Below are 26,931 nucleotides of genomic sequence, written 5' to 3'. Positions count from 1 at the left end.
GGACAGAGTTGATATACTACAGTTCTTCATTAACCGTTTCAGGGACTGGTGTCACTACAGTAGACATACTGTATATTCAGAAGTTATCATTAGCTTAACCCATTCACTTTCAGCCCAGGTCATAGAGTATGTGTTGACGTAATTTGTAGAAATCCAATCCATTTCAACTGGGAGGGGCTGGAAGCGATCATTTGATCGCTACGACTACAAAACAAAAATGAATCAACATTTTACTGCCCATCGCAAAATACATACAACACTAATACCAAAACTGGTTATCAAATGAGGGCTGCAAAATATTGGCCCATTGGCTACAGGTTTTACACACCTGTCTGTCATATATAAAAGTGATAAAAACATAAGAAAAACATGTTTGAAGTTTTAAACGGGTAGCAGTAGTCGAAGCAATAGTTGTAGTAGAATGTCCCCAAACATCATGAGATTAAATCCATTTTATTTCATGTTATTATTTGTGTTATTTTATTTTTGATATGTTATCTTAACTTATTTCTTCTGTACAAACTGATACATTTAATTTGATAAATGAGAAATAAAGATTCTAAAATATATATATACCATAGGACAGTGATTTTTCATGGTTAATGCGGACGCGAACCCGCCGCAATAAGTGAAAAACCGCGAAGTACACCCATCCCCCTCAAAAAAAATAAATAAATAGAAACAACTTTTTTGGAGTATAGGCCTACATATATTTTAACTAATTCATTCCCAGCCATTTTCACCGGTGCAACCCCCTTTGCTCCCGGCCGTTTTACTGGTTTTTGACTGATTTTGCAAGGCCCACAGAAATTCTGTTCTATTGCTATATAAAAATGGAACCCACCAAAAGAAAGATTAGACTCTCTTCTTTCAGCAGGAAAAAAGTAAGTTCATATCTTTTTCCATTCTTTAGAAATCAGCATTAGAAAATAGCTTAATTTGAGCAATTTTCTAATTTCTGATGAAAAAAACTGAGAAATTGAGCTTTTTGTGAAAGCATACATTTCAAACATAACTTTGACTTTAACACAGCTATTTTTTGCTTTAGTTACATCCCAAACATCTGAATAATGTTTTCCTTTTACAAAATAACATAAGCAACAAGACAAATAGAGCTTTTGATAGCAAATTAACAATTTATTTACACATAACTAACTGAGAGATGACGCTGTTGTGGCCGCGACAGCTGTGTAAACTTTTCCCTCATTGCCGCCTGTCTCATAAAGATGGATTTTTTTGAGTCTCTACGGGGTCTGCTCGGCGAGCAGCATGGCCTCAAAGGCATCATCCGCTGCACTGGTTGTCCCGGTCGTTCTGCTCAGTCGTCCAGTGCCTGGCATCCCGGGCGTCCTCTAGGTTGTTCTGCTCGGTCGTCCGCCTCCTGGACGTCCTTTCGGTCATCTTCCGCCGGCTCCCCGGCCGTGCGGCCCGGCCTTTCGTTGCCGTTGAATCGGGTTGCGGGTTTTACCAAATGCGCGACTGCCCTCCAGTGGCCAGTTGTATTGCTTTAAAATGGATTTTCAGCTTTGTGCTTTGGAGCTAAATTGAATCAGAACCCAGAGATGTCTCTTGTAAAAAAAAAAAAAAAAAAACGTAAAAGACGTATAAATACGTCTTTGGGACACTGAAACTATTAAAAATAGAACGTATTTATACGTTTTTGGGAGCAAATGAGTTAATAAATGGTTTTTAAGCACTTCAAATCTAATAATTATGATAAGTTTTCAAACATTTTAGTGTCCCACCGAATTATTTTTAAACAAGAATAAAGTAAAAACAAATGTTTGGTGCTTCATTGAGTGAGTCCACTCAATTTCGCTCAAGCTGCTCACTTACACACAATGAGTTGCCACCGCAACTGTTTAACAAGTAAAACAATGATTAACGCTGCGGCGCTGTGAAGTAAGGGTCTCTGGCAAGATCAAACCTTAACCGTCTGTCAGTAATTGTTAACTTAAAAAAGCAAATCCAGTGTACTGCCTGACCAACAAAGAGCAGGGAAGGGGTGGGAGGGAGAGTGAGACTACTCGATCGGCTCGGACAGCTCATTTATAATTTTTATTTTTCTTTAATTGGAAAAAAAATTCCGCGATGGACTGAGGTATGAAGGGAAGTTTGAAGCGCAAAGTAGCGAGGCATCACTGGATATAAAAAGAAATATGTTTAATGTTATATTCCAATTTCTGTATTTTAATTTATGTATGCTTTCAGTTTGTTGCACAACAACAATTTGAATTGAAAAATAGGTTTACTCAAATGAAACAAAAAAAATGTACTTCTTGAAGCTATTCTAATGAAACCTAATTAGATACAAACTGTAACATGGAACATAATGTTTGTCATATCTATGCTATCTTTTTGAATTTAAGTGCTATCTACTCATTAATGTTTTTATTTGATTTTTTATACATATAAGATTTGAAGAGAATTGTTGCATCTTGATGGATGAAAAAATGAAATGTACTAAAAATAGCTATATCTGAAAATATATTTTAAAAACTACCCGATATAGCTCATTGACTGCCATTGGCATTGATAGACATTCATTACATTTTGACTGGGAGGGCTGGCAGCTGTCAATCAATGCCAGACTTCCCAGCTTAATTGATTTTGATCTCTATCCCTGTCAATGGCAGTGAATGAGTTAACATTGATTGTTATATTTATGTTATTACAGTACCAATCCATACCACAATGGCGATTTAAAAAGATCTTGTCCTGTGGTTATGGGCTTTGAGCTTTTTAGGTTCAAATTGGATCGCCTCCCGTTTGCACATTTGGCAGCAATTGAATTCAAACACGGAAAATCCCATTTAGCGTTTCATGTATCATCAGATCAGGCTGTAATTTGACAGCTTAGAGTAGGATCTTATTACATTTGCTTCCTTTGGTCTGTCGAGTGTTGTATGTGTCGCGTTGACAGTGTGACGCTGTGGCCAAGTCCAAATGATGGGGTCCTAAAACCAAGCGGCATCCCGTTGTTCGAGCCCCGTCGAGATGCCCGTTGCCAAGGTGACGTTTGTCTGGCTGAGCCCATCTGTTCGCAGCCTGCTTTCTATATGACGTAAAGCCATGTGAACACACTGAATTGGCGTGTTGCGTACAAACATGTTGCTTGGTGGCTTAGCGGAACAGTGAGCCCTCACAGCGAGAATCTGTTGCTGTTATTTTTATATTGGGTCATGGTCTTCACGGTTGAATTGATGTGAGCCGTACTGCACTATTGAGACCACTTGAAAAATGCGGCTTGTGAGGGCCATGAGAGATAAGAAGATGTGCTGTGATAAATTATCCAATGTCACTTATTTGGAAAGAGAAATATTGTGTTAATTTATCTATGCCAATTGATGAATAGTCACAGATGGAGTCTGAGTTGGAAGAAGGTATCATATCAACCTGTGAAGTTATGCAAAGTTTTTGTTCAGTAGTTGTTTTTTTTTCTTTCTTTCTTCACTCAAATAGGATTAATTCCTGTTGATTTCGGTTCACTCCCTCTTGATTTTGCCGCAATTCCGGTCACCTGTTGTTTTCAAGTCAATTCTTATTGATTTTTTTGAGTCAAAGTTAATGAACAGCCATAGAGATTTTTTTTTTGGGTACACCCTTGGTGATTTACTGCGGGTCCAAGTTGAAAGTCAATATGAGCGAATGGAGAAGCTTCTTTCTGTTGATCTGCACCATGCGAATCGAATGAGCAATATCAATAAATACAGCTTTTTAAATGAACTTTTTTTTGTTTTTTTTTTTCTTTTTAATTCCAATAAACTGCATTGCAAATTCATAACGTCTTAATCAGATTATTTTTCTTAAATCTAGTCAAATAATTTTCTCCATGTTGTTTTGGGTGTTAAAGACTAGTAAACAGATTAACGCGTCAGATTAGTCCATTTACTTTTAAGTAAAGCCCATACATCTAAGAGTTGGTGATTTTTCAAGAAAAAATTGCACTCAAATAATGTTTTGAACACGATCTGTTTTTGAATTAAGCTTTTTTTTAAGAATAAATATACAAATTCATAGCTTATAATACCGTATTTTTCGGACTATAAGTTGCACCTGAGTATAAGACGCACCAGCCCAAAAATGCGCAATGAAGAGGGAAAAAAAAGTCACACCGCAGTATAAGTCGTATTTTGGGGGGGATTTACTTGATAAAATCCAACACATAGAACAGATATTTCATCTTATAAGGAAATTTAAAATAAAAAAAAATACAGTAGAGAACAGCATGCTGAATAAGTGTACTGAATGATAATACTACATGATGCATGAACAATAAAATGCGAACGTGGCCGGTATGCTAATGTAACATAGCTATGAAGAGTTATTCAGATAACTATAGCACATAGAACATGCTAACAAGTTTACCAAACCATCAATGTCACTCCAAAGCACCAAAATAACATGTGAAATGATATAATAATGTGTTAATATCTTCACACATAAGTCACTCCAGAGTATAAATCGCACCCCTAGCCAAACTATGAAAAAAAAACTGCGACTTATCGTCCGAAAAATACGGTAAGTCTGTTTATTGTATTTTCACCTTGCAATTTTTCCGATTTCAGCAAATCTGAGTAAAATGTAATTGAAGCACTGCCTGATAATTTCACTTATTTCTAGTATTTACACTGAAAATAAGGTAATTGAACTAGATTTAAGGAGGTGTGTTTCTGCAGTGTAGGTAACCATAAACTTTTGGATAATAAAACTACAACCCTGTGTCGCCTGAATTTTGGGAACGTTTTGGAGTCGGAATGGTGTAAATCGGGTGTAAAGATATATGTGCCAAAGTTTTGGAAACAAAAAAAAGGGTTCAATTACAGGTTCGCATTCATCACAATGAATTGAATTAATTTTTTTAATGAGCCGTGACGGCTTTGATATATAGAAGTTATACATATTGCTTCACTAATGGTTCACTTTTCTTTTCCTAGCAAAGTTACCCATCAATGTCTCCCACTTGTGTCTACCTGACTGGATCTAACCTGAACCACAGCCTCAAATCACAATGGCGGAGGCCTCCGCACCGCCTCTCGACAATGCCATTTGCCACATCTGCCTGAAGCCCCTGGACCAAACTTCAGACACACCCTGTGGGCACACCTTCTGTCGGGCCTGTCTGTCAAGCTGCCTTCTCGAGAGCGACCTTTGCCCGGTGTGCCACGAGCCATTCGTGCTACAGAATGGTGAGAAACCCAGGCTGCTGGTGCAAAAATTGCTGGACAGGTTGACTGTAACGTGCCCTGCCACGAATGCCCTGACCGCTGCTGACTTGGAAGACCATAACAAGAGGTAGAAAAGTCTAAAAACTAGTGGTTTTGGTGTGTGAAAATGAGCTCCATCCCAGCAATGATTCTTCTACTTTCAGTGGGCTACCAGAACCTGTCGTGGCGATGGAGGACACCCCACTGCCACCCGTTACCTCAACAGATCCAGGGCGTCAATCTCCGCGACCGGACTTGTGCGCTTCGTGCGGCCACAGCCATCAGCTGGAGGAGAACCACGAGTATATATACAAAGACGAGGTGGACAACGACCTGATGTGCCACATCTGCCTGCAGCCGCTCATCCGGCCACTAGACACGCCCTGCGGGCACACCTACTGTCAGGAGTGTCTCACCAACTTCCTGCTGGAAAGTGACTTCTGCCCAGTGTGCCGAGCATCCCTCATGTTGCAGAGCTGCAGGAAGCCGAGCCTGCTCGTGCATAAGCTGCTGGACAAGCTGACGGTGGTTTGCCCCTTCAAGGATCACTGCACTGAAGTCCTGGCCCGAGGGGACATGGAGGATCACATCAAGTGCAGGTGAAGAGTGAAACGCTGTCATTCATCGAAAGGTCTTTGAGGTCAATTACTACATCAGTAAAATATTTTTTTAACGAATATTTTATATAATGCATCTCAAATAATACCAGAAATGCACACGTTAAATACAAAAAATACAAAAACGAAAATAGAAATAATTAAGATGAAAAATAAAACACATTTTTAATGAAAATAACAATACAATGCATCCATGTACTATAGAAAACATAAGTATAAGAATAAAAAGTTAAGTGGAAAATTAAAATAAAACAAAAATAAAATACATTGAATACATAAAAATACATTAGATAACTTTACAGTGACAGTAAAAAAAAGTAGGAAACTAAACATCAAAATGAAGATCGAAATAAAACATTTAGATACACATATTAAGATACAGAAAGTAATATAAAATTTAAAATAAATAAATATCTTACACAAACAAAATTTCAAATATAAATTATATAGCTATGGAAATAAAAAACAACAATCAATTAAAATAAAACTTTAGAATAAAAATAGTAATTTAAATAAAACCAATTAAATGAAATACAAATTAAGAAAATGCTACTGTACATGAATAAAAATACACAAGTATAAATCAAGATGATTAAATTTGAGATGTGAAAATGCTTAAAAAGATGGTATAACTAAAAAAAAAAAAAAAAAAAAAAAAAAAAACATGAAAGACAACACAAATTAAAATTAGATTTTGAAAACCATAAAGACAAGTTTCCTGAGCGAAACATGGGCGGCGCCATCTTTGACATTTCCTGCTTAGGACTTCCGGTTTGACAGAACAACATGAAGTGCGGTTGAAGTAAGCAGTCTGAACACACAGTTAAAACTGCAAAATCAAACCAGAGGAACCCACGGAATCTTCAAAAATTGATGCAGCACGACGTCGATCAAGCTCCAAGACTTTCTGTACCTTGCGTTTGTTCTTATCACTTCGTTGATCGTTCGTGGACAAAATTCTAACAATCTGTGCAGCCTGTGTTAACATGAGGTGTAGATTGATACACCGGCCACTTGAGTGGCCAAAATGAGGCGAAGTTACAAATTTTACAGTTGCCGAATGCAGAAAGGCTGACACGGATTTTGTTGTTACAAGAAAATACTACAAGTTATTTGTTTCATCTGGTTAGGTTATAGTTATGGTTTCATGAGCTCATCACAAATGTACATATAAACACAAATAGTATGTCATTGTTTTTTATTGCATATATTGATCGCAAAAAAAAAAAAACTGTTAGACAACATTCTTGATTTATTTAAAACAATTGGTGCATGTGCAAAACAGGTCAATAAATTATCATTCATAAAATTATTAGAAAAATATTAACGAAGGTGGAGCATAAGTCGAGCCTTCCATTATCAAAGTAGAATGAAAGTAGTCTCAATATATGTCCATGTACAGTAAGTGTTGTTGTGAAGTACATTAAGTTGTCTTCCCTTGCCTAACAGCGTTTTCTACCTGTAAACAAATGAACGAACACTTGCATTTATGCATTTATGGTAAGAAGTAGTGTTGCACCGATACCATTTTTTGGCCCCGATACCGATACCTGGCTGTGCAGTATCGGCCAATACCGATACCATACCGATACCACCCCGTTTATATATATATATATATATATATATATATATATATATTATATATATATATATATATATTTTTTTTTTTTTTTTTTTTTTTTCCCCAAAGAGCTACATAATTGGATGCGAAATCATTGCTATCAAGGCTTTGTCAGGCTGTTGCTTACCTTTGCAAAATAGGAAAAAGACTAGTACAAAGTATAATACTAGCCCAACAGTAAGAAAGTAAAAATAAGTTCATAATAATAAACTCTGAATGAACTGAGTAAACTTTTTTAAACCTCTCAAAGGCCAAACAGTGCAACTTTCATGAAATTATGGTCACATTCTGCTGCTGGTTAGATTGTGTTTTGTTGCTGGGCTGTTAGTGGGGGCGTTCCTGACGTCGCACCTGAATCCAATGCAGGCTCATCAACGCAGCATTTAAGCACGGGTGAGCTCAGAGAAGGCTGCCCAGATATTTGCTTTGCTGATCGCCATTTGACATCTCGCACTATAGTCTCGCTACATTTGCTTGTTACGCCCCTGCATTGGATTTTTTTCTGTTAGTGTGCTGCACTCGTTTGTAACTTCTACCCTGTGCAGGCATTTGAGTGTTTTTATTTTGGCTTTTTGGCTCGCTGCCTATCGTCTTAGTTAACCTTCGAGTTTGTAGTATTGAGCTCCGTCGACCTGCTGTCACGGACTCCTTTTGTTATTTCTACTATCCCGCGATCGCGTGTTATTTTTTGTTTGCAATCATTAAACCCTTGTACTTATCCCCCGCTTGTTGTCCGCTTCGAGGTCCAACCTTTTTTCCGCATTTACGGACGCTAACAATTATAAGTAATAGTATTTGACCACAGCATCCCGTCTCTCTATTAGCCTCCTTTTTTTTGGGGGGGGGGGGGGGTCCCTTATTTCTATTTCTGAAAGGTGGCAACCCTACTTTGGAAACAGGTCCCAAATTACTGTGGCATTTCTTTCAGTAAAAGACAATAAAAGTAAAGTAGATGTAGTAAACTGACCAGAGATTGTTGCTCCGGTCCTGCGCCCTTCCTCTGGAGAGCAGTCCTGCTCTTGTAGGCTCAAACTCATTGTGTTCGTTCACGTTTCGTCTTCAAATGTTTTATCAGGTTCGAGGTATTGAAATTGGCTGATTTAACTCCACATCTCGAAACTTTCAGGCAGCAAATCTTGCATGCAGCAATTTGATTTTAATTGACGGGATTTCTATTTTGAAATATTTCCCGACCGCCGCCATGTCGGCGCCGCCAAGCGGTCAGGAGTGGCTATTGGCCCGTTCTCATTGGTCTGGAGCAGGCCAATAGCGATAGCTGCTTGGTGTTCACGTGTCATCACACAACACAGAGACAGAGTGTAGTGAGCGCCAGGAGAAAAAAAAAAGGCTGCGGTCAAATGTTATAATATTGGACGGGTAAGTGGTATCGGTGCCGTCTTTGTTGGTACTCGCCGATACCGATACCACCATTTCGGGCCGGATCGGCGCCCCCTGCTGATACTAGTATCGGTATCGGTGCATCTTCAGTAAGAAGCCCGTGTATGACCTGTAGTCAGGGATGAAAGTGGGCCAGAACGGTCAGGAACGCAGTTCCGGTATAAGATTCAGGGCCAGAATGCAGTTCCGGCATAAGATTCAGGGCCAGATTGAGTTCCGGCATAAGATTCAGGGCCGGATTGCTGTTCCGGTATAAGATTCAGGGGCGGAATACTGTTCAGGTACATGGTGCTTTGATTCCGAAATTATGACGGCAACTGTCAAAAAGCTATATTTTTTTTAAAAATGCTTAGCTGCCACACATGCATTTCATCTCCAAGAAGAAAACAATCTACCAACGTCAGATTTCCATACACAAGTGTTAACAACAAGCATAATAAAGTGCTTGTGTAGCGTAATCCGTTCCCACCGAAATTTATTATTTATTTTATTCCATGGACGGCATGGAAGTTTCCCCAGCTGCTGCAGTTATCTGAGTCTGACGATGATGAGTCACGTCAATGTGCGAATGTACGCAGCAAAGCAAAATGCCTGGACTCACTTATCCGTTCAATTGGCTGAAATATCGACATGTGCTAAGCAGGGATAGTTAGCTCTGATTGGTTCAAATGTGCTTGTTTTCTACAACAGAAAAAAAAAGGGCAATGCAAAATAAAATGGATCAAATCTTTCAGAGCAACGAAAGAGTTGAGGAGGCTTATTTATCATATTTAGTTTTATTTGCTCTGATGGGGAGGTTCAGTACATCTTAGCTGTCAATGTGCACTTCGGACTGTTCATTTATGTTAGGCTAATTATTCATTTCCTTATGATTTAAAAAAGTCAATGTTTGCGCGATCTTCAAAATATATTCCATTTCACTCGGCATGATATAAGTCATTTGTACTTATTTTTCTGAATGTATGTTACATACTGTATATCTTGGTTATTTTTAAAAAAAAGTAAATGTTTACATTAACTTCAATTATAATATACTAGTACATCGTATTTTCTTAAGTAGTTAAAATTGAGATTAGGCATTTAGTATGTGAGGAAATGAGGGAAAATAAAAATTAGGAGATGGAGGTTGGGGTTATTGCTGTTTTTATTAACTTTTATTTTGCAAAATCATTGAAAAAATACAATTTTGAACGAAAATCAGTTTTTGTATGTGTCATAGAAATGACTGCTAATACAGTTTTGTTTGCATTTCAGTAGTTCAAGAGGTTTGACCCCCCCCCCCCCCTCCCCCATACACAAATAAATAAATAAATACAATTTCTGGCTCCGTGGCAACCCTCACGTCAGAGAGTTCCGGCAAGAAATTCTAGCCACTTTCACCCCTGCCTGTAGTAGATGAGTGTTTGTTTTCCATTTCTTTATCGTTGTATAACTATAATAGCAAAGCTAATGCCTCAGCTTTGATGCAAAACACAGAATTGTAGTCAAATTGAAAATAATTGTGCCATTCGAGTACACGTACTGATTAGCAACAGGCTAGCAGTAGATAGCATGTGTTGCAGCCACAGCAATACAGTAGTTGTAGTAAATAATATTAAACATCTTAATAATTAGAATCATCATCATAATTACAATATCAAAGACAACTAGTCGTTTCATGCGCAAGATTTTAGCTTTAGTATTTTTGAGCACCGGACACATGAAAATGCAGGGATGGGAAGAACATACCTTCCATAACACCAGCGGCAACATGGCTACATAAACACCCGGTCTTTGTGGTGGCACGGGCTTGGTTCCACATCTGCCTTTATGAACATGTTGTCCTCCCAGGTCGTGATGATTGCAGATGGATGCGGTATTTCCAAATTGTCTTTTTTGCTGGCTTTTGATGAGTAAAATTACTCCAGCTCCAAAGTTGTTTTGGATGGAGAATGTGGAAAACGGAAGTCTCGAGCAGAAATGCGGAAGTACCCTCGGAAACTTGTCTGTAAAATGGAATACAACTTAAAATTGTAATATAAATTCAAAATAAAAAATACAGCCGTTAAATAAAACTATGAAGAAAATACTTAAATTAAAAAGAAAAAAAAATATTATAATGGTAATGTATTAATATATTATAATTTTAGCTTTGAAGAAATGATTTGATCAGCTTCTCTAAAATCTGTATCTTTTTACTGTACAATTTCCGGTAGCATCAAATCTTATTGAAACCTTACAAAGCACACCCAGCAAATAAACGTTTCATCAAATTCTTCTTGAAAAAAAAATATAAACAGATGGTCTAACGGTCCCAAAAAGCTGACAGTCCTTCCAGATAAAATCAGGTCATATTTCTTCCTGTTTTGCCTGTGTTGTACTGACTAACCACGTTCTACTAAATTGTTCTACTCCTACTTCTGTGCCTAAAAGGGAAAGCTTTCATCCAAACTAACACAGCCCCCGTGTTTATCCAACATTAAGAGCACTGTGTTTTGGTTTCCTCTTGGTCGGGCTGTGTTTTCATTAACGCTCATTAGCACTCGGCTGGCCTGAAGGCCTCGGAGATGATTAGTATAATACATCTCAGCAACTTTATCGCACACGAGGAGCATATCCAACGAGTCTGCTCCACTGTTCATTGGAAAATAAGATTATTTTGTGGCTTTGTTAGGGCTTGTTGTTTTTTTTTTTTTTTTTTTATATCTTGAATGATGATGTTTCAATGCCACTGACGGTGATAGACGTCCAATCCATTTTGACTGGGAGGGCCAAGCAGTGATCGTGCGCTCTCATTTCTGTATTCCAAAATTTTTCATTGAGCACTACAGAAATTTCTTTTAGTGAGAAACATCAACTCGACGCACATGATTAACTTACGCGGGCCACACAGAATAATGTGATGGGCAGTATCTGGCACGTGCACATTGAGTTTGACACCTGTGTTTTACACCTTGTGTTGCTATTCACAAAGTGACTTCAAATAGAAAGCAATTATAAACCCTTCCTGCATATGACACCCCCCAATCTCTCACAGAGGGTGGAGCTGACGCCACTGTCAAGCAGCAATCTGGCAGTGGGTCAAGTGTTGTCATGGCCGAGACCGCCACGTCGTGCCATCTGGTCATATTACTGCTTTCACGCTTGTTGAGTTCTGCTTGATACTGGGGTGTTGATGAATAGTTAGTGATTCACCGCAGAATCGATGCAAAATGGATGCCATGTCTCCGCCAGTTTTGAAGGTAGTTAATCATGCCAGGACTTGAATGGAATTCAGTCTAATGTACAATAGCTTCGAGTTGACAACAGGTTTTCTTTGGTGTTATCGCACTATGTGTTGTCAGACACTTTATCCTGTCTGTTTGGCTGTTTGGCTTGGCAGTCGTGCTTATTCTGGTGAAAAGTCTTTGATATTGAGAGGACACACATAAGTCCCATGATCAAGGGCATAGCTTTGGTCTCAACATTGGTAGGGACAATATAACAGCATAACCTGCATATACACTGTTTTTTGCTGGAGATGGGACATTAAAGCTGTAATGTGAAGTAATTTCATAACATGCCAAATAGGGTCACAATTAAAGTAATTAAACATTGTCCAACAAATAAAGCATGAAAAAATCATTTATATGTTGTTTATTTGACAAAATAATCGCGTTTCCGAAGTTCGAGCCTGAAAGGGGACGAACCCGGAAGCGATACGTCACATCGAGAACATCGATGGCACCGCTCCATACGGCCGCCACACAAAGCCCTTCAAACAATGATTCAAACAGCGATATAAGCAATAGATCGAGCACAAGGGAGGAGATCTGGAGGAAGAAGAGGAGCTTGGAATTTTATGTTGGACCTAACATGTATTAGCCAGACGCTAATCAGGATGCAAACAATGTGCCTAGACTACCTGACATGGAATGGAGACAAGACCCATCGAGATTACAAGATTGGTAAGATATAGGCTATTATTACTTTCATGATTTGAAGATGCAGGCATTTGCACATAATTTTATGTTTTTGTCTATCTGATGACATTGTTTAAAAAAATAATAATCAGACTGCATGTTCATTTTGGCAGATCCGGCAGCTCTCGTGCATATAAAATAATAATATAAAAACGTTGGGGGGAAAGAAGGAGATGAGTCATTGATGGCTTTCTCCACTTTATTGTGGCAACAATAAGAAAACAAAATAATAGCGAACTGCCGCCACATTCGACCGCGAAGTTTTGCTTGTCGCTCATCTCCGCCTCGCCTCGTACTACCAGCTACTACTACTTCCTGGGGCTATCGTCAGGAAGTGGCGTCTAATGGCGTGAGGTTTTTTTACACAAGCGAACAGATTACAAAGCACCACTTCAGTGTTGTCCCGAGACTACATTTCCCATGATTCACTGCGGGACTTGAGCTGTCAACGTTCACATTTGACAGCATTCTGCCGCGAGCTGTTAGCTCGCCATTCACGCTCGTTTGCATTTGATCGCTAGTCTGATACACTCCCGCTTTTTCGGTGAGGTCTTTTGTGTTTATTTGTTATTGGATCGTTTTTGTTCACCACTGTAAATAAGAGCACTAAAGCAAGAAGGGTTAAGTCGCAATTTCTGTTCAACCCGTTTTCTCCTGTTTTTTTTAGCGTAAGAAGCTAGGTTAGTGGCTGTCTTTTCTTCGTTCTTTTTCACGATCAGGGTTTAGTTAGCGGTTGAGGTTCAAGTGTAGATTCCTTTTGTTTGTTGTTTTGGCCTGGGCTTACCCTGAAGCCGCGCTTCATCTACATTTTGTACATATTGCCTTGAAAGGTGAAAAAGCGCTATATAAGTATAACACCATTTACTATTTACCATATTCATTGCGAGTTTGTTGTGTACATTTTGTGCCACTTGTGAAATTGTGTGGCTCGTTTTATGTTACGCCCTTCGCGAGCCGTCCTTGGAACGTAACGCTAGCGAACACAACAACAACTATGCCACGACTATTGCCACGAGTTGGCTTCTGGCTAACGTCGATAGCTTCTACTGTGCATTCCACAGCAGTTGGCAGCTCTGCTTTGACAAAGTCATAAGTCATCTATCCAAAAATCACACTTACTTTTTGGCAAATCCTTGATCATAAGCAGACCGGTTAAGGAAGCAGGCATCTTCGAAGTGTTTGCAGCAGAGAACACTACTCGATGATGGCGTGAAATTCATTCGCTTCGTGCGAACGAAAGATGTCCATTTACGTGCCCTGCTATCCTTTGGCCACTCATACAACTTTTCGTTTGAGTGAGAACAAAACATCGCCACACACCGCCGTGGCATCTTACCGAGAAGCAATGCAACAAACAATACTGTTCCATGGCGGACTTCCCTCGCACTTCCCGGTGTGACGTAATTTCCGAAGATTGCCGAAGAAAAGCATTTTCGTTTTCAGGGGCGTTGCTATGGGTTAAACAAACAATCTGGAAGGGTTGCGTTAGAAAAAATAATGAAAATATGCTTATAATTGTTTAGCCATTGATATTATTCAAAAACATGGTTGGCCAACCTTAGTTCACATTTCCCCTTTAATAAGACCAAACAGACTGGATGAATGGCTACATTTCTCACCAATATGAACCTAATTAATTGATAGGCTAAATGATCAAGGCAAAATAAATCTGTATTGACTTATACTAACTTTCCTGTGTATTAGTTGAGGTGATACACTGTTCGATTCAAACCTTTGTCTTCAAAAACTACTCAAGAAACATTTTGAAAACTTCCAGAATAAATGTCTGGATTTTATTTGCAAATTTAAATTGCAATATTTGAACACAAATTATGTTAACATACATAAGAAATACAAACTTGTTAATTATCAAGTCTATAATCCATCTATAAAGGGGTAATCCTTCGTTCACTACATTTCTTCCAGTTTGATTAACGTTAACAGTAGAAAACATACAGGAGGATATTTCTCTCAACACAGCTTCCTCCTTGAGTTCGAGAAATTCACACAAATTAATGTAAATGGTGTGTTCCCCGACCTCCACAACATTGACATCTTTTTACATTACTTACAGGGGCTTCTGCTGGCGGGAATGACCGAAATAACTGAAGCTAGGGTTGTTCCGATCATGTTTTTTTGCTCCCGATCCGATCCCGATCGTTTTAGTTTGAGTATCTGCCGATCCCGATATTTCCCAATCCGATTGCTTTTTTTGCAATTCCAATCATTCCCGGTAATTTTTCCTGATCATATACATTTTGGCAATGCATTAAGAAAAAAATGAATAAAACTCGGACGAATATATACATTCAACATACAGTACATAAGTACTGTATTTGTTTATTATGACAATAAATCCTCAAGATGGCATTCACATTATTAACATTCTTTCTGTGAGAGGGATCCACGGATATAAAGACTTGTGACTTTGTATATTGTGACTAAATATTGCCATCTAGTGTATTTGTTGAGCTTTCAGTAAATGATACTGTAGCCATGCCCAAATGCATGATGGGAAGTGGAACCATGACTGTGTGTAGTGCTACCAATTGATATATCTTCTCTGAGTTGGGAAACAACATAAGGTGTTAAGAAAAAGATCAATTGCTACCTTGCTTCCCCACATTGCTTCCAATGATATTTCTAATCGTAGGGAGAGGGATTGTAAGGCTTTAGCCATTTTAAAAAAGTCTCCAAAGGCTGCCAAAATTCACTCTACGCATTTTACCCTGCCTTTTATCTCTCTATGTAGGTAAAACGGCGCCATTACAGATTGAGTGCGACAATGCGTGAGTGGGTCGTGCAGTGCATGCATTAATTGTGTTAAATATTTTGACGTGATACATTTTTTTAAAAATTAATTACCGCCGTTATCGGGATAAATTTGATAACCCTACTTTAAGCCTAAACTAAAGACTCTGGATGAGTGTAACATATTATGTCTGTAACGTTAAATACAATTAGAAAACGATTTAATTAAAATATATATATATATATTAAAAAAAGGTATGGCCGATATTTTTTTGCCGATTCCGATACTTTGAAAATGACGTGATCGGACCCGATCGATCGGGATGATCGGGACATCTCTAACTGAAGCCATTATATAATGCAAATAGGGTTGCTTAAAAGTTGGTGGGAACAATTTCAGCATCCTGAAAAGTTGGTAGTGTTATGTCCCTACCGTCCATATGCAAACCTACGCCCTTGCCCATGATTGAAATTGGACAGAAAATGAGTTGTTTTGACTTAAAGTAGACATTTTTGTCAAGTTGCAGGCTATCTAATATGCTTATATGGCCGTGGTATCAAAGATTTTTTTCAAGGATTTTTTTTTTTTTTTGGTTGCTTATGTGCTGTATTTAATTTTTTCCCCCTAATTCCACACTCTGCTCTCCTAACCATTGGAGCACAGTCACGAGTTGTCTTTTCCCGTTTTCCACCCTTTTGTTTTTCCTTTTGCCAGCTAAGGAACAGTTACTAATGGCGTTATTTTTTTCAGTAGTGAGTAATCTAATTACTTTTCTCATTTTGGCAATGCTGTTACCGTTACTGACAATGTAAAGGCGTGCGTTACTAAGCGTTACTACATTGGTTGAATGACGTGAGAAAAGTCAGAGACAACGGACTCACAGAGACGAGAGAGCAGAGCAGGAGTGGGGAGGAGGGAAGGCAGTTGTGACGCCGTTGCAAACGTGATGCTAGGTGGCTCCAATAATACCTGACTGTAGCCGATAGCCGACAAACTACGCCCACATGATGCTATGGTACGATGCAAGATATCACATGTATATAGAACTAGATGTGAAATGACAGACACGGCGGTGTTAGCACATGTATAGAGACCTAGATGCGAAATGATAGACTTGCCGGAGTTAGTAAACAGCCGCCATCTTAAAGCAGTATACTTCTCAGGAAGGCTCTGTTGTAGAGAACCTTCCTAGCGTTCCTAAGTAACTTTTTTTTATCTAAAATACTCCTAAATCTGCTAAATCTTGACTTGACTCTATCTTTAAATGATAAAATTTTGATACTTTCACATGTCGAAAGTGGACAGAACAGAACAGAACTAATGCAATAATACGAGCAATTTTAACAACTTTAACGGTTGATTCGCAACATTAAATCACTTTCAAACATAGCAAAGGTTAGCATTTTTTTTTTTTTTTGTTTTGTTTTTTTTTGGAATGAAAAAAAAAACATCAAAGGTAACACCAGTTTCATTTCCAAGTCACTAATTACTCTTAGATTAAGGTAACTCAGTTACTAACGCAGTTACTTTTTGGGAGAAGTAATTTGTAACTGTAATTAAATACTTTTTTAGAGTTAGATTAACAACACTGCTAAGGAATCAGTTGAACCTGTCAGTTCTCAGATTTGCCAGATTTAACAAACTCATTTTTGTCAAGGGCCGTATCGTAGTTCTGGTTTCCATCCGAGGGCCATTATGTCTGCCAATTTGTTCTGCCATGATGAATCAACAACTATTTTGACAGTTGGTGAAGAATTCGAAGACATTGTTGGTCTAAAAATTGTTCAAATGCTCCTTTTTGATCCTCTTAATAGCAAATAATCTCTTATATTTTTCATTTATTTACATTTTTTTTCTAATAATAAGAAAACACAAGGGAAACTAAACAGTAAAAAATGTGATCATTGCCAGCCTCTCCCAGTTCAAATGGATTGGCCATCTAGCGCTGTGAATGGCAGTGAAATTAGACCATTCACTGCCAGACCATGCCAAATTATATATTCCCTGTCATTGTTCAACTCATATATTTCATGAATGGCTTCAATTTCCATCTTTTTTGTCAAATTGATGGTAATATAGCAACACGGCAGGGTGATTATTACAGCGAAGTAAATTAGAGAGGGAATCAAGCTGCGGTGGGTGAGAAATTAACACGAAAATTGGGACGTGAGCACCTCCGTGTCGTGTTTCGGAGCGTTAATGTAGAAAGCTATTAAACAGCTCCTCAAGGGGCCGCACGCAAACTGTGTCCCGTCGCAATTTCAATTTCCCCGCGTACCCTGCGGACTATTCAAATAGAACGGGAAAATGGAATGTACACCACAGCCACACATCCAGCCTGTAAGCAAAGCACGTCCATGCGGACTGGTTTATTTACCTCCTGCTGAAAGTCGCTTGAGCTAGAGCATGTGTGATATCTAACTGCTCATAAAAAAAATATGCTATGTCTGATTTAAGTATAGCAATTAAAAACAAACGGCTGTTATTGGACACTTTAAGCATGAGAAATGTAACTTCAGCTTTTCAAGCCGTCACATTATGTAGTATGTTATCACTGCATTTATATTTTCCAGGAAAAGCTGCATAATGTGTGCGTTAATGGCTTTCAATTAGCTGCCCGATTTTAACAAGAGTGCATCAATCACCTGTAGTTACAATTCGTCATGCAAGGTTTTCAGTCGGTTCACTATAATAAAAATAACAAGTCACATTGGATAGAATCAGGGAATGAAATGCAAAAATACTCATATTTTTGATCTGTTAAAAAAGAAAAAAAACTCCCAAAGTGCTTTGCAAAACAGAACAATGGATTGCTATCAATGACAGCAAATGAGTTACGGAAAACGATGCGTGGCAAGTAACGATTTCAAACCTCTTTTGACAGGCTGAAGGTCATGTTGTCGCTCATATGCTGTACTGTAGTTGCTGTTGGGGGGTTGCACACGAATATTTTTATCTTTTCCTCTGTTGTTTGTGGTCAGATCGCGGTAAAATTTGTATTTTAAGTAGGGCTGTCCCGATCCAGGTTTTTGCACTTCCGATCCGATACCGATATTGTTTTGCACTTCCGATCTGATACCGATACTGGCCGATACCGATACAGGCCTATCTGAGCATGTATTAAAGTTTAAAGTTATTTAGCCTCCTTACTTAGTTGTCAGACTCATGTTTAAAAGGGTTTTAGTACTCTTGATAACAACTAGCCAGCTGAATTAGGCGAGTTTGAATAACACACAATGGTTGGTAACAAGAAACTGACCTGTTTATTCAGTGACAAACACAAAACATTTTAAATGACAAACAGAAATGGCATAGTCAGTCAGTAAAATGTGCAAATAATATTGTAAACTGTCAGTGGAAAATCCCACAAACCCCCCAAGCTATTAGATGCTTTTAATGTTTCGTGCATTAGTTACAAAAATTGTATAAAAAGCCTCTCAGGTTTAAATAAACGACTATTTCAGTATCAAGTTTACATTTTAAAACAGTAAATAAAATACTCCAGTCCCCATTCTGTGTCAGCAGCTTTGAACTACATTCAATTAATTTAATTTTGCAAATCAACTGTTTAAGTTGTTAAAATTTTTCCCGTTATTCCATAATTTCCCTTCTGTCTACTATTGACATGTGAAAGTTTTAAAACTGTTTTGAAGATAGATTCAAGTCAAGATTTTGCCGATTTAGGAGTATACTGTTCCCTTTGTGTGTGTAAGCGGACACAAGTTCGCAGCAAGCCAAACTCCATTCAAAAATGAACGCGGGAGTCAGGAAGTAGCATCCAAGCTCCAGGTGCTTTTATTTAGCTGCACTGTCACATCCAAAAATGAACCCAGGTGAAACTAAAAGAAATAGAATGTACAGAACGAAAATGATTGACAGGTTTGACTATCCATATGCTATATATGTCAAATATATACGAAGCCAATTCCCATACAATGCCTCTCAATATTCTAATATGCAAATGAAGCATGCACCAGGTGCCAAAGTTTACAAAGTGGTCAAAACGCTCCAAATATGGCACATAAATCGCTAAATACTATATATAAAAAATGTTGTACTTACAGACGATGCCTTCGAAGGCGCAAACAACACGACAAGTTTAGGATAGCGTAAGCACAGTAAACAATGCTGCCAAGCTCTAGTCAAACGGCGGACTGACGAAACGACTACAAACATGGCCGCCGCGCTACTTCTTTCCTGTCGGACGGCTGTCAAAATAACAGCAGGAACGAAAAATGCACATGGTAAATCGCGAAATGAAGGGCAGAACAAGTAGTATTTTAGATAAAAAGTTAATTAGGTTCGCTTGGAAGGTTCACTACAACAGCTTACAAGGGAAGTCTCCTGCTTTAAGATGGCGGCTGTTTACTAACACACCTAGTTTTCAATGCATGTGTATGTCGCTAAATGCTTGATTAGGTTGGTTGTATTAAAACTTCTTATAGCTTTACCACCACGCTTGACTTTATTGTGGCATATGTTGGATTTTCAAAAAAGACTGGATCGGAAGTCTGGATCGGAATTTTTCCGTGTCGGCCGATCCGATACCGATCCGCATTTTTTTGCCCATATCAGCGTCCGATCCGATCCAAATATCGGATCGGGACATCTCTAATTTTAAGGATGTATATGCATTGATGTTCAGAACCTCATTATGTTTTTTTATCAAGACTGATTAATTAATTGGAAGTTTAGTTGTGCCTACAGGTTGGAAACTAGCCAGTAGAGGGCATGCTTATGTTTTCTCACATCCTTCAGCCTATAGTAGCACACTAGTATAAACTTAAACTGAACTGAACACTAGTTCTTGTCTCAATAGTTATATCTGTCAAATTACAGCTAGTTGTGAACGGAATTGACTCTTGTGTAACTAAAAACACACAAAACAACAGGACAACAATTTGTATCTAAAAAAAAAAAGAAAAGAAAAAAAGAAAAAAAACACTCTTAAGTTGGGTCACTCACATTGGAATGTGCCTTTTTTATTTTTAGTCCTTAAAATGCAATAAACACTTGGTGCAAATTCACCGTGTCCTGTCATACCCTAATCTTTCCTGTCTTCCCACCAGTGTTGATTTGGGCAGCCTTTTTAATTTTCCTCTTAGTCTTTTGGACGATAATAAGTCTGAGTCATATTTTAGTCATCTCAAAATAAGTTTGTCTTCTTGTAGTTTTTGTTGACAAAAATTTCAAGACTAATTTCGTTTAGTTTTAGTCCACATTTAATAGAAATGTTTTTCGTCTGTAAAATTAAAAAAATATATACCTTCCTGGACGCCACGAAATATATGTGAACAAAAGTTGTCAGAGTTTAAGAGGACGCTCGCCGTTAGCAATAGCCTGATGCTAACGTGAACGTGAATGCTATGCTAATGCTAGAAAGTTACATTTAGTGTGTGATGATCACTCAGCACAGACCTTTAAAGGCTAAAGCAACATCGCAAACTCTCTTTTGCCAAGATAAGAAGACAAATATTAGCGTGTGTCTCTCAAAACAAGCAATGAGGACATTGGAGAGGACTCTAGCGGTTGAGTTGGGGGGGGTGCAGCACGTCACATGAGTGACACAACCAGACACTGCTACGATGCAGGCTAACTACACATAAAATGTCACAAATTGTGAACATGTGACAGAAACTAGAGGCCTTTTCGTCTCGTCCCTTCAGATGAAAACCGGCATTCGTGTCGTTATGTTAGTCTCCCATGACACATTTTTAGCTCGTTAATCGTTGTCGTAATTGTCATGGAAAATTTGTTTGTCGACGAAATATTTTCGTTACAATCCCCGTTGACGAAAACAACACTGTTTACCTCCTTCTATCAGTTAGTATGTAGATGTAACCCTCCTCACTGGTTCTCGCCTCAGTTAATGAAGCCATTATGCTCTTGTAATGCTACTTAAAGCAAGGTACCATTTTCAATCATGTTCCTATGTCATAAGTCTTAGGGTTAAAACCTGTTCCATCCAGCTGAAAATGCCACATTACAAACAACCATAAAGCGAGAATACCAAACTCCCATGGGGCACATTATAACTATTCCAGCAATAAAATGCATTCAGATCTAGCATTCTGTGTGTCCAAGCAGCTGAACAGACCTGTAATAATAAGACTGAATGAATCCAACAAGATATTGTGGTATTTTGGAAGTGAAAGAACAGATTCACTCACTCAGTACCAAAGACATGTTTCTACTAGAGTTATACAGATACTGATACTAAAATCAGAAGTGGCCCTGATACAGCGGTAAAATGCTGGCATCAATCTCAAGTGCTAATGAGTACTAACAAATAACATGCCAATGTCATCTTAACTCTTTGAGTTTAATCTTCAACTGCCAAAAATCCACAGAAAAAGAAGGAGAAGTAAACTTCTACTAGCACGTAGAGTTGGTTACCGAAACGCGGTACTAGTAGTGTACCGTTTTCAAACTAACCGCTAGTAACCAGACAGAATAACAACAATTTGGTACATATTTTTCCTGGTATTGGCACAGTTTTGGCATCTGCCTATTGGAATCAATATCATATGCGAAGATTTGTATTGGAACAACAGTTCCAAATCACCAAATTCACCAAATGATACGATACAGGTTCTTTAGACAACTATGCAATATTTGCATATATTACAAAGTCTACTATGATTCCTGTTGATTCAAAGGCCTTCGATCAATTTAACCTGATATTGTGTACTCAAATAACACAGTGTCACCTAAAGCAATAAAAAAAAAAAACAAGGACATTTGAATATTTTCGACATTAACATTTTAGAATTTTCAATGAAAACCATTACTTTTAACAGAAAAAAAATGTCTAAAATAATGACAATATTAATCGTTGTTTTGTGTTTTGAACGATTTTATTTGATTAGTGTTTTATTATAAAATGTATCGATGCTGGAATTCTCAGACAGTGATAAACATCAATCCGTTTTCAGAGGGAGGGGTGAATGTAATAATGGTTTGGACATCTATCACCGTCAATGTCATCCAATGATTTAATACCATTTCAATTCATTTTAAACTGGGATTCTAACACCTCACCTCCCCATCTTTGCCTTTGTGTTTCACCCCTGTCGTCTCTTTCACACATCCACTCCATCCAATAGGCAGGTTCATTCCTGCCATCAATCCAATCTGCTGCACAGTGAGCAGCCCATCGATGAAGAGGCTGCGGGGGGGGGCTGATTCCCTCGTCCTCGTGCTCTCTCTCCTCCCCTCTGGAGGCCAATGCAGAGGTTGTACACGTGTGTGCGTCTGCCTCCGTGAGTGCGTACGTGTGTGAAGAAAGAACCAATAGCGGCAGCGTAGCAGGTAGCCCCCCCTCTCCCCTCTTGCCTGGTTTTGGTCCGCTCCATCTCTCCAGCGGTACCCTCCCTTCTCCTCATTGGTTTCTGCTGCAGTATAAGTCACAGCCTGCGCTCTTGTCTCTAACACACACAGACAAACACACACACGCATACGAGCGCAAATCCTCTTACAACTGGCCGCTGCCCAGAGCAGATTAAACTGGGGGGCTGCACATCCCCGATTGTAGTCCAAATGTGCCACCTTCTTTCTTCTTCTTCTTCTGTTTTCACTTTGTCCTCCTTTAACACAGTGGGACCATCTTCTTCTTCTTCATCTGGCATCCTCTGGCCCGCCTGAGGCAGAGGAGCACCCTGTCCGGCTCTGCGGGAAGGAAAGGATTCATTCTGGCGAGATAAGGGGGCAGCGGAGGTTACAAAAAGGGGGTCTGGTGTAAAGTAGTGGAGGTGGAAGAGGAAGACGAGGAGGGGGGGCAGGAGGGTGGCAGCTCGGGGGGGCGGGGAGTAGTAGAAGACGAAGAGGGAGCCAGCGAGAGAAGGAGGCGACCATGAAGGCTCTGTTGCTGCTGGTTCTGCCCTGGCTCAGTCCGGCCAACTACACTGACAATTTGGGCAACCTGCATATCCTCTATTCTGAGCTGTGAGTACAAACCCCTCATAACATCAACAACCCAACCATCACCCATCCATCTTTCCCATTCCATGCCCGTGTGACCGTGTGACACCCACCTGGAACGTCCTCTCATCCATGCAGTTCGACCACTAGAAGCGGGGTGCATACAGTAGACGCGCTTTTGAGCCTGCAGGTAGCACAGCGTGCTGTCAGGGATTGTTTGGATGCTGCAGATTTTGGCAGTGACAATTCCTAGAACAGGAACCCTTCATGATACGCTTTTGAAAAACAGCAGATTTGTTTTCGAGTCATTTCAACACAATGTATTTGCAACATTTAAAAACAAAGCCAGAAACACATTGGGTGAGTGGTTTACCCGTTAAAGTGCAAGTGACTATTTCGGGAAATTAAGAAAAAACTTACCCAGATCAAGACCTACCGTCCACAATGTGATGTTGACATATGTGGAAGCTATGTCTCAAGCACAGTTATACATATTTCTATTATTCATTATTTATTACAAACTTTTTATGAGTAAATACAATTATAATTTAATAACATGCCAATAAAGAACTGAAATTGAATAAAAACAGAAATGCACTCTGCGTATGACCCTTTATAATACTCTAAAGTTGATTTTTGCTCATGTTTTTTTTTTTTTAACTAATTGCCTGCCATTGACAACTATTGACGTCCAATTCATTGAAACTGGGAGGACTGTCTGTAAATGCTTATCTTTTAGTGCCATTGACAGCTAAAAGTCCAATCCATTTTGACCGGGAGATCAAAGTACACATATCGCAAATTTCTTAGACCTTGATAATGGAAGGAATAATGATAAAACAAAAAACTACACATCTTCAGGGGAGAGCCATTTTGTGACGTCAGTTAAACCCACGTAAATACACAATAATAGATTCAGGCAAAGATACATGTGATATAGGTTATTAATTACATAATTAGAAAGGGGTGGGTAATTTATCCCAAATTACCCACTTTTATGTACAGTATTATGTTCTCACATACTCACATTTGATTGGTACTGATAAAATATTTTGCCCTCATGTTGGGTAGCCACTACTGAAAATACTAGCTTTGATCTGTTTTTCTCCACTATTACACATCAGAAAAATGAAATTCTTTATTTATTTATTTATTGGTATGTTTTTTAATTTATAAGGCAATATTCCTTCCACCAACCGGTTAAATAAGTTCCCTCTAAAGGGCTAGCAGGGTTAGGGTATGTTAAATCAAACACATCTTTGACATGAGTGACATTGAAGTTATGATTTCATTTGAAGGATCATTATGTATGTCCACAAGAGCTGCCACAATTTATCAACTAATTGACAATTAATCAATTATCAGATGGATTGTCAACTATTTTGATAGTCGATTAATTTGTCCGAGACTTTGTTGACCTCCTAATTGTCTAAATCCCGTTTTTGATCTTTGTAATTACAAATAATTTTTTTATTTACACTTTTAATAAAAAGCAAAAATAATAAAACCGTATATTTTCTTTATTAAAAGCTGAAAAAAAGAAAAAATGATAGTCTTTTTTTTTTCAGAAAAAATGTTTATTTCTTATTTATTTTTTAATTAAAACACACACACACAAAGTCTTTCATTGAGTACTGCAGAAATTTTATGTTAGTTAGAAACATATAGTCGATGCACATACTTTTGTAAGCCACACAAAATGATGTTGGGGGGTTGGACCTGGCCCCCGTGCTGTTAGTTTGACACCTGTCAGTTAGTGTTTGAATCTCGCCTCCAAGTTCATTCCACATTGCCTTAAATGCATGTTAGTTTCATATAAGGATGATCCCTTCCTCTCACACAAAGTCAGATGAGATGATTCAAGCCCACCCATGGCCCTAATGTGAAAATGTACTGTATAAAATAGTTCAATATAATATAACACATCAAACACTGTTGTACTCTTGTCAATTGCCAGCAAATGCGCTCCAAGTGTCCAAATGGTATGCCAAATGTAGGCATATTGCCTCTTTTTTTACATCTTGGTAAGGTCATTTTTGCTGTTCAACGCCGTTGTCAATGTTTTGGAGAACCAATTAATTGCTTTAGAAAAAAGGCAGCATCGTAAATGGGTGTGTATATTATAGATTTAGTCGTCAGACCAGCTAATTCTCAGTCAAAATATGAGTGTTTGACTGTCCATTGGTGCGTCTCTGTGTTGGGTTTTTCTCTAGGTACTCTGATGCCCTCACACATTCCAAAGTCATGCATGTTAGCTTGATCGAAGATCATCCATAGGTAATCGTCCATAGTTGCAAATATAAGCATTAGTCCAACCAAGATGGGAGTGTACTGGCGGATTGTTTTCAGAAGAAGTCTAAATTCTACTCCAACTACAGTACTGTATCCTCAGATGAGATTAGACAGGAGGCTGTAAGGTCACTTCCTGTGCTTTTTACCCTCCATCTGCCCGCACACACACCCGCTTGGCTTCTAATGGTGCCCGCTTACTGTATGTGGGTCAGTTGGAGCAATGCAAGCTTCGGGGCAAATTGTCATAGTCGGCAGGGGAAGCGTCTGCCTCTCGTGACAGCCGCGATCGGTCGATTATGATGTGACGGACAAATGCGGACGCCGTGTTTTTCCGGCTGGCTTGAGAGAGTGACCACGCTCCATTTTTCTTCATCGTCCGAGCTGACAGGAGGGGGTTCGCTCTGTTTTCCTGCTTGGCTTTCGGCTTTGATCCTCAGGGGTGTGTTTACATGTCCAGGGTGGTGTGAATGCAGTGTGGGATGTTATACACTACAGACAGGTGGACCTAAGATCCAGGGGATCCCCAGCGCAGGGGTATGGGAGTAAACGAATTTCTGCAATGGAAAAATTATTTCTTTAGAAATTACCATTTAAGTTTCAAGAAAATAACAGCTGAATAAGGATCTCACTAGGCTCTGCGCCAAAGTGAGGTACAGTCTCTTGATTCACGGGAAGCAATTATTACAGTCATAAAGGAAGTCTTAACAGTTACATTCTTGTTGTCAACCAATCAAGTCAAGTTATATTTGGTTTCAAAATCACAAGTGGCATCAAAGCATTTGCACTTGAAGCTACACATGACATAACAATCCCAACAATCACAAATCTGTGTACTTCAAAGTATTGCACCCAAAGCTACAATGGCATAACAATCACCCTCAAAATAGTCTCAAAATTTAGTATGGGATAACAATCACAAACTGGCATACTTAAAAAAATGCACTCAAAACTGCATAACATAACAATCACACTCAAGTTAATTTCACTTAAAATAGTGTGGAACAACCTTTACAAACCAATATATTTAAAGCTATTGTGTTTAAAGCTGCACATGGCATACACATCACACTCAAAGTGATAACTCAAATATGTGGCATAACAATCACAAACCCATGTACTGAAAACTGTTGCACTAAAAGCTACACATGGCATATAATCACACTCAAAAACAATAAATCTTTTA

At 38.7% G+C, this 26,931-nt stretch overlaps 1 protein-coding gene across 3 annotated transcripts in view; it reads left to right on the top strand.

The window, feature by feature from the left end:
- lnx1 (ligand of numb-protein X 1) overlaps window positions 1–26,931 on the top strand; it is an 85,521-nt gene that overhangs the window by 10,358 nt on the left and 48,232 nt on the right. For 2 of the 3 annotated variants that reach the window (XM_057840857.1, XM_057840856.1), the window contains exons 2-3: window positions 4,938–5,295; window positions 5,372–5,806. In XM_057840857.1, the coding sequence (XP_057696840.1) occupies window positions 5,012–5,295; window positions 5,372–5,806 (719 nt within the window). In that variant the 5' untranslated portion in view covers window positions 4,938–5,011. Of the gene's footprint in view, window positions 1–4,937; window positions 5,296–5,371; window positions 5,807–23,312; window positions 23,481–26,931 lie in introns of those variants that run through there. The other variant, XM_057840858.1, reaches the window with a different exon arrangement.

This window comes from Corythoichthys intestinalis, chromosome 7 (genome assembly GCF_030265065.1).
Source record: "Corythoichthys intestinalis isolate RoL2023-P3 chromosome 7, ASM3026506v1, whole genome shotgun sequence".
Taxonomy (NCBI): domain Eukaryota; kingdom Metazoa; phylum Chordata; class Actinopteri; order Syngnathiformes; family Syngnathidae; genus Corythoichthys; species Corythoichthys intestinalis.
The sequence above is the reverse complement of the archived record's forward strand: the minus strand, read 5'-3'. Positions and strand labels throughout refer to the sequence as shown.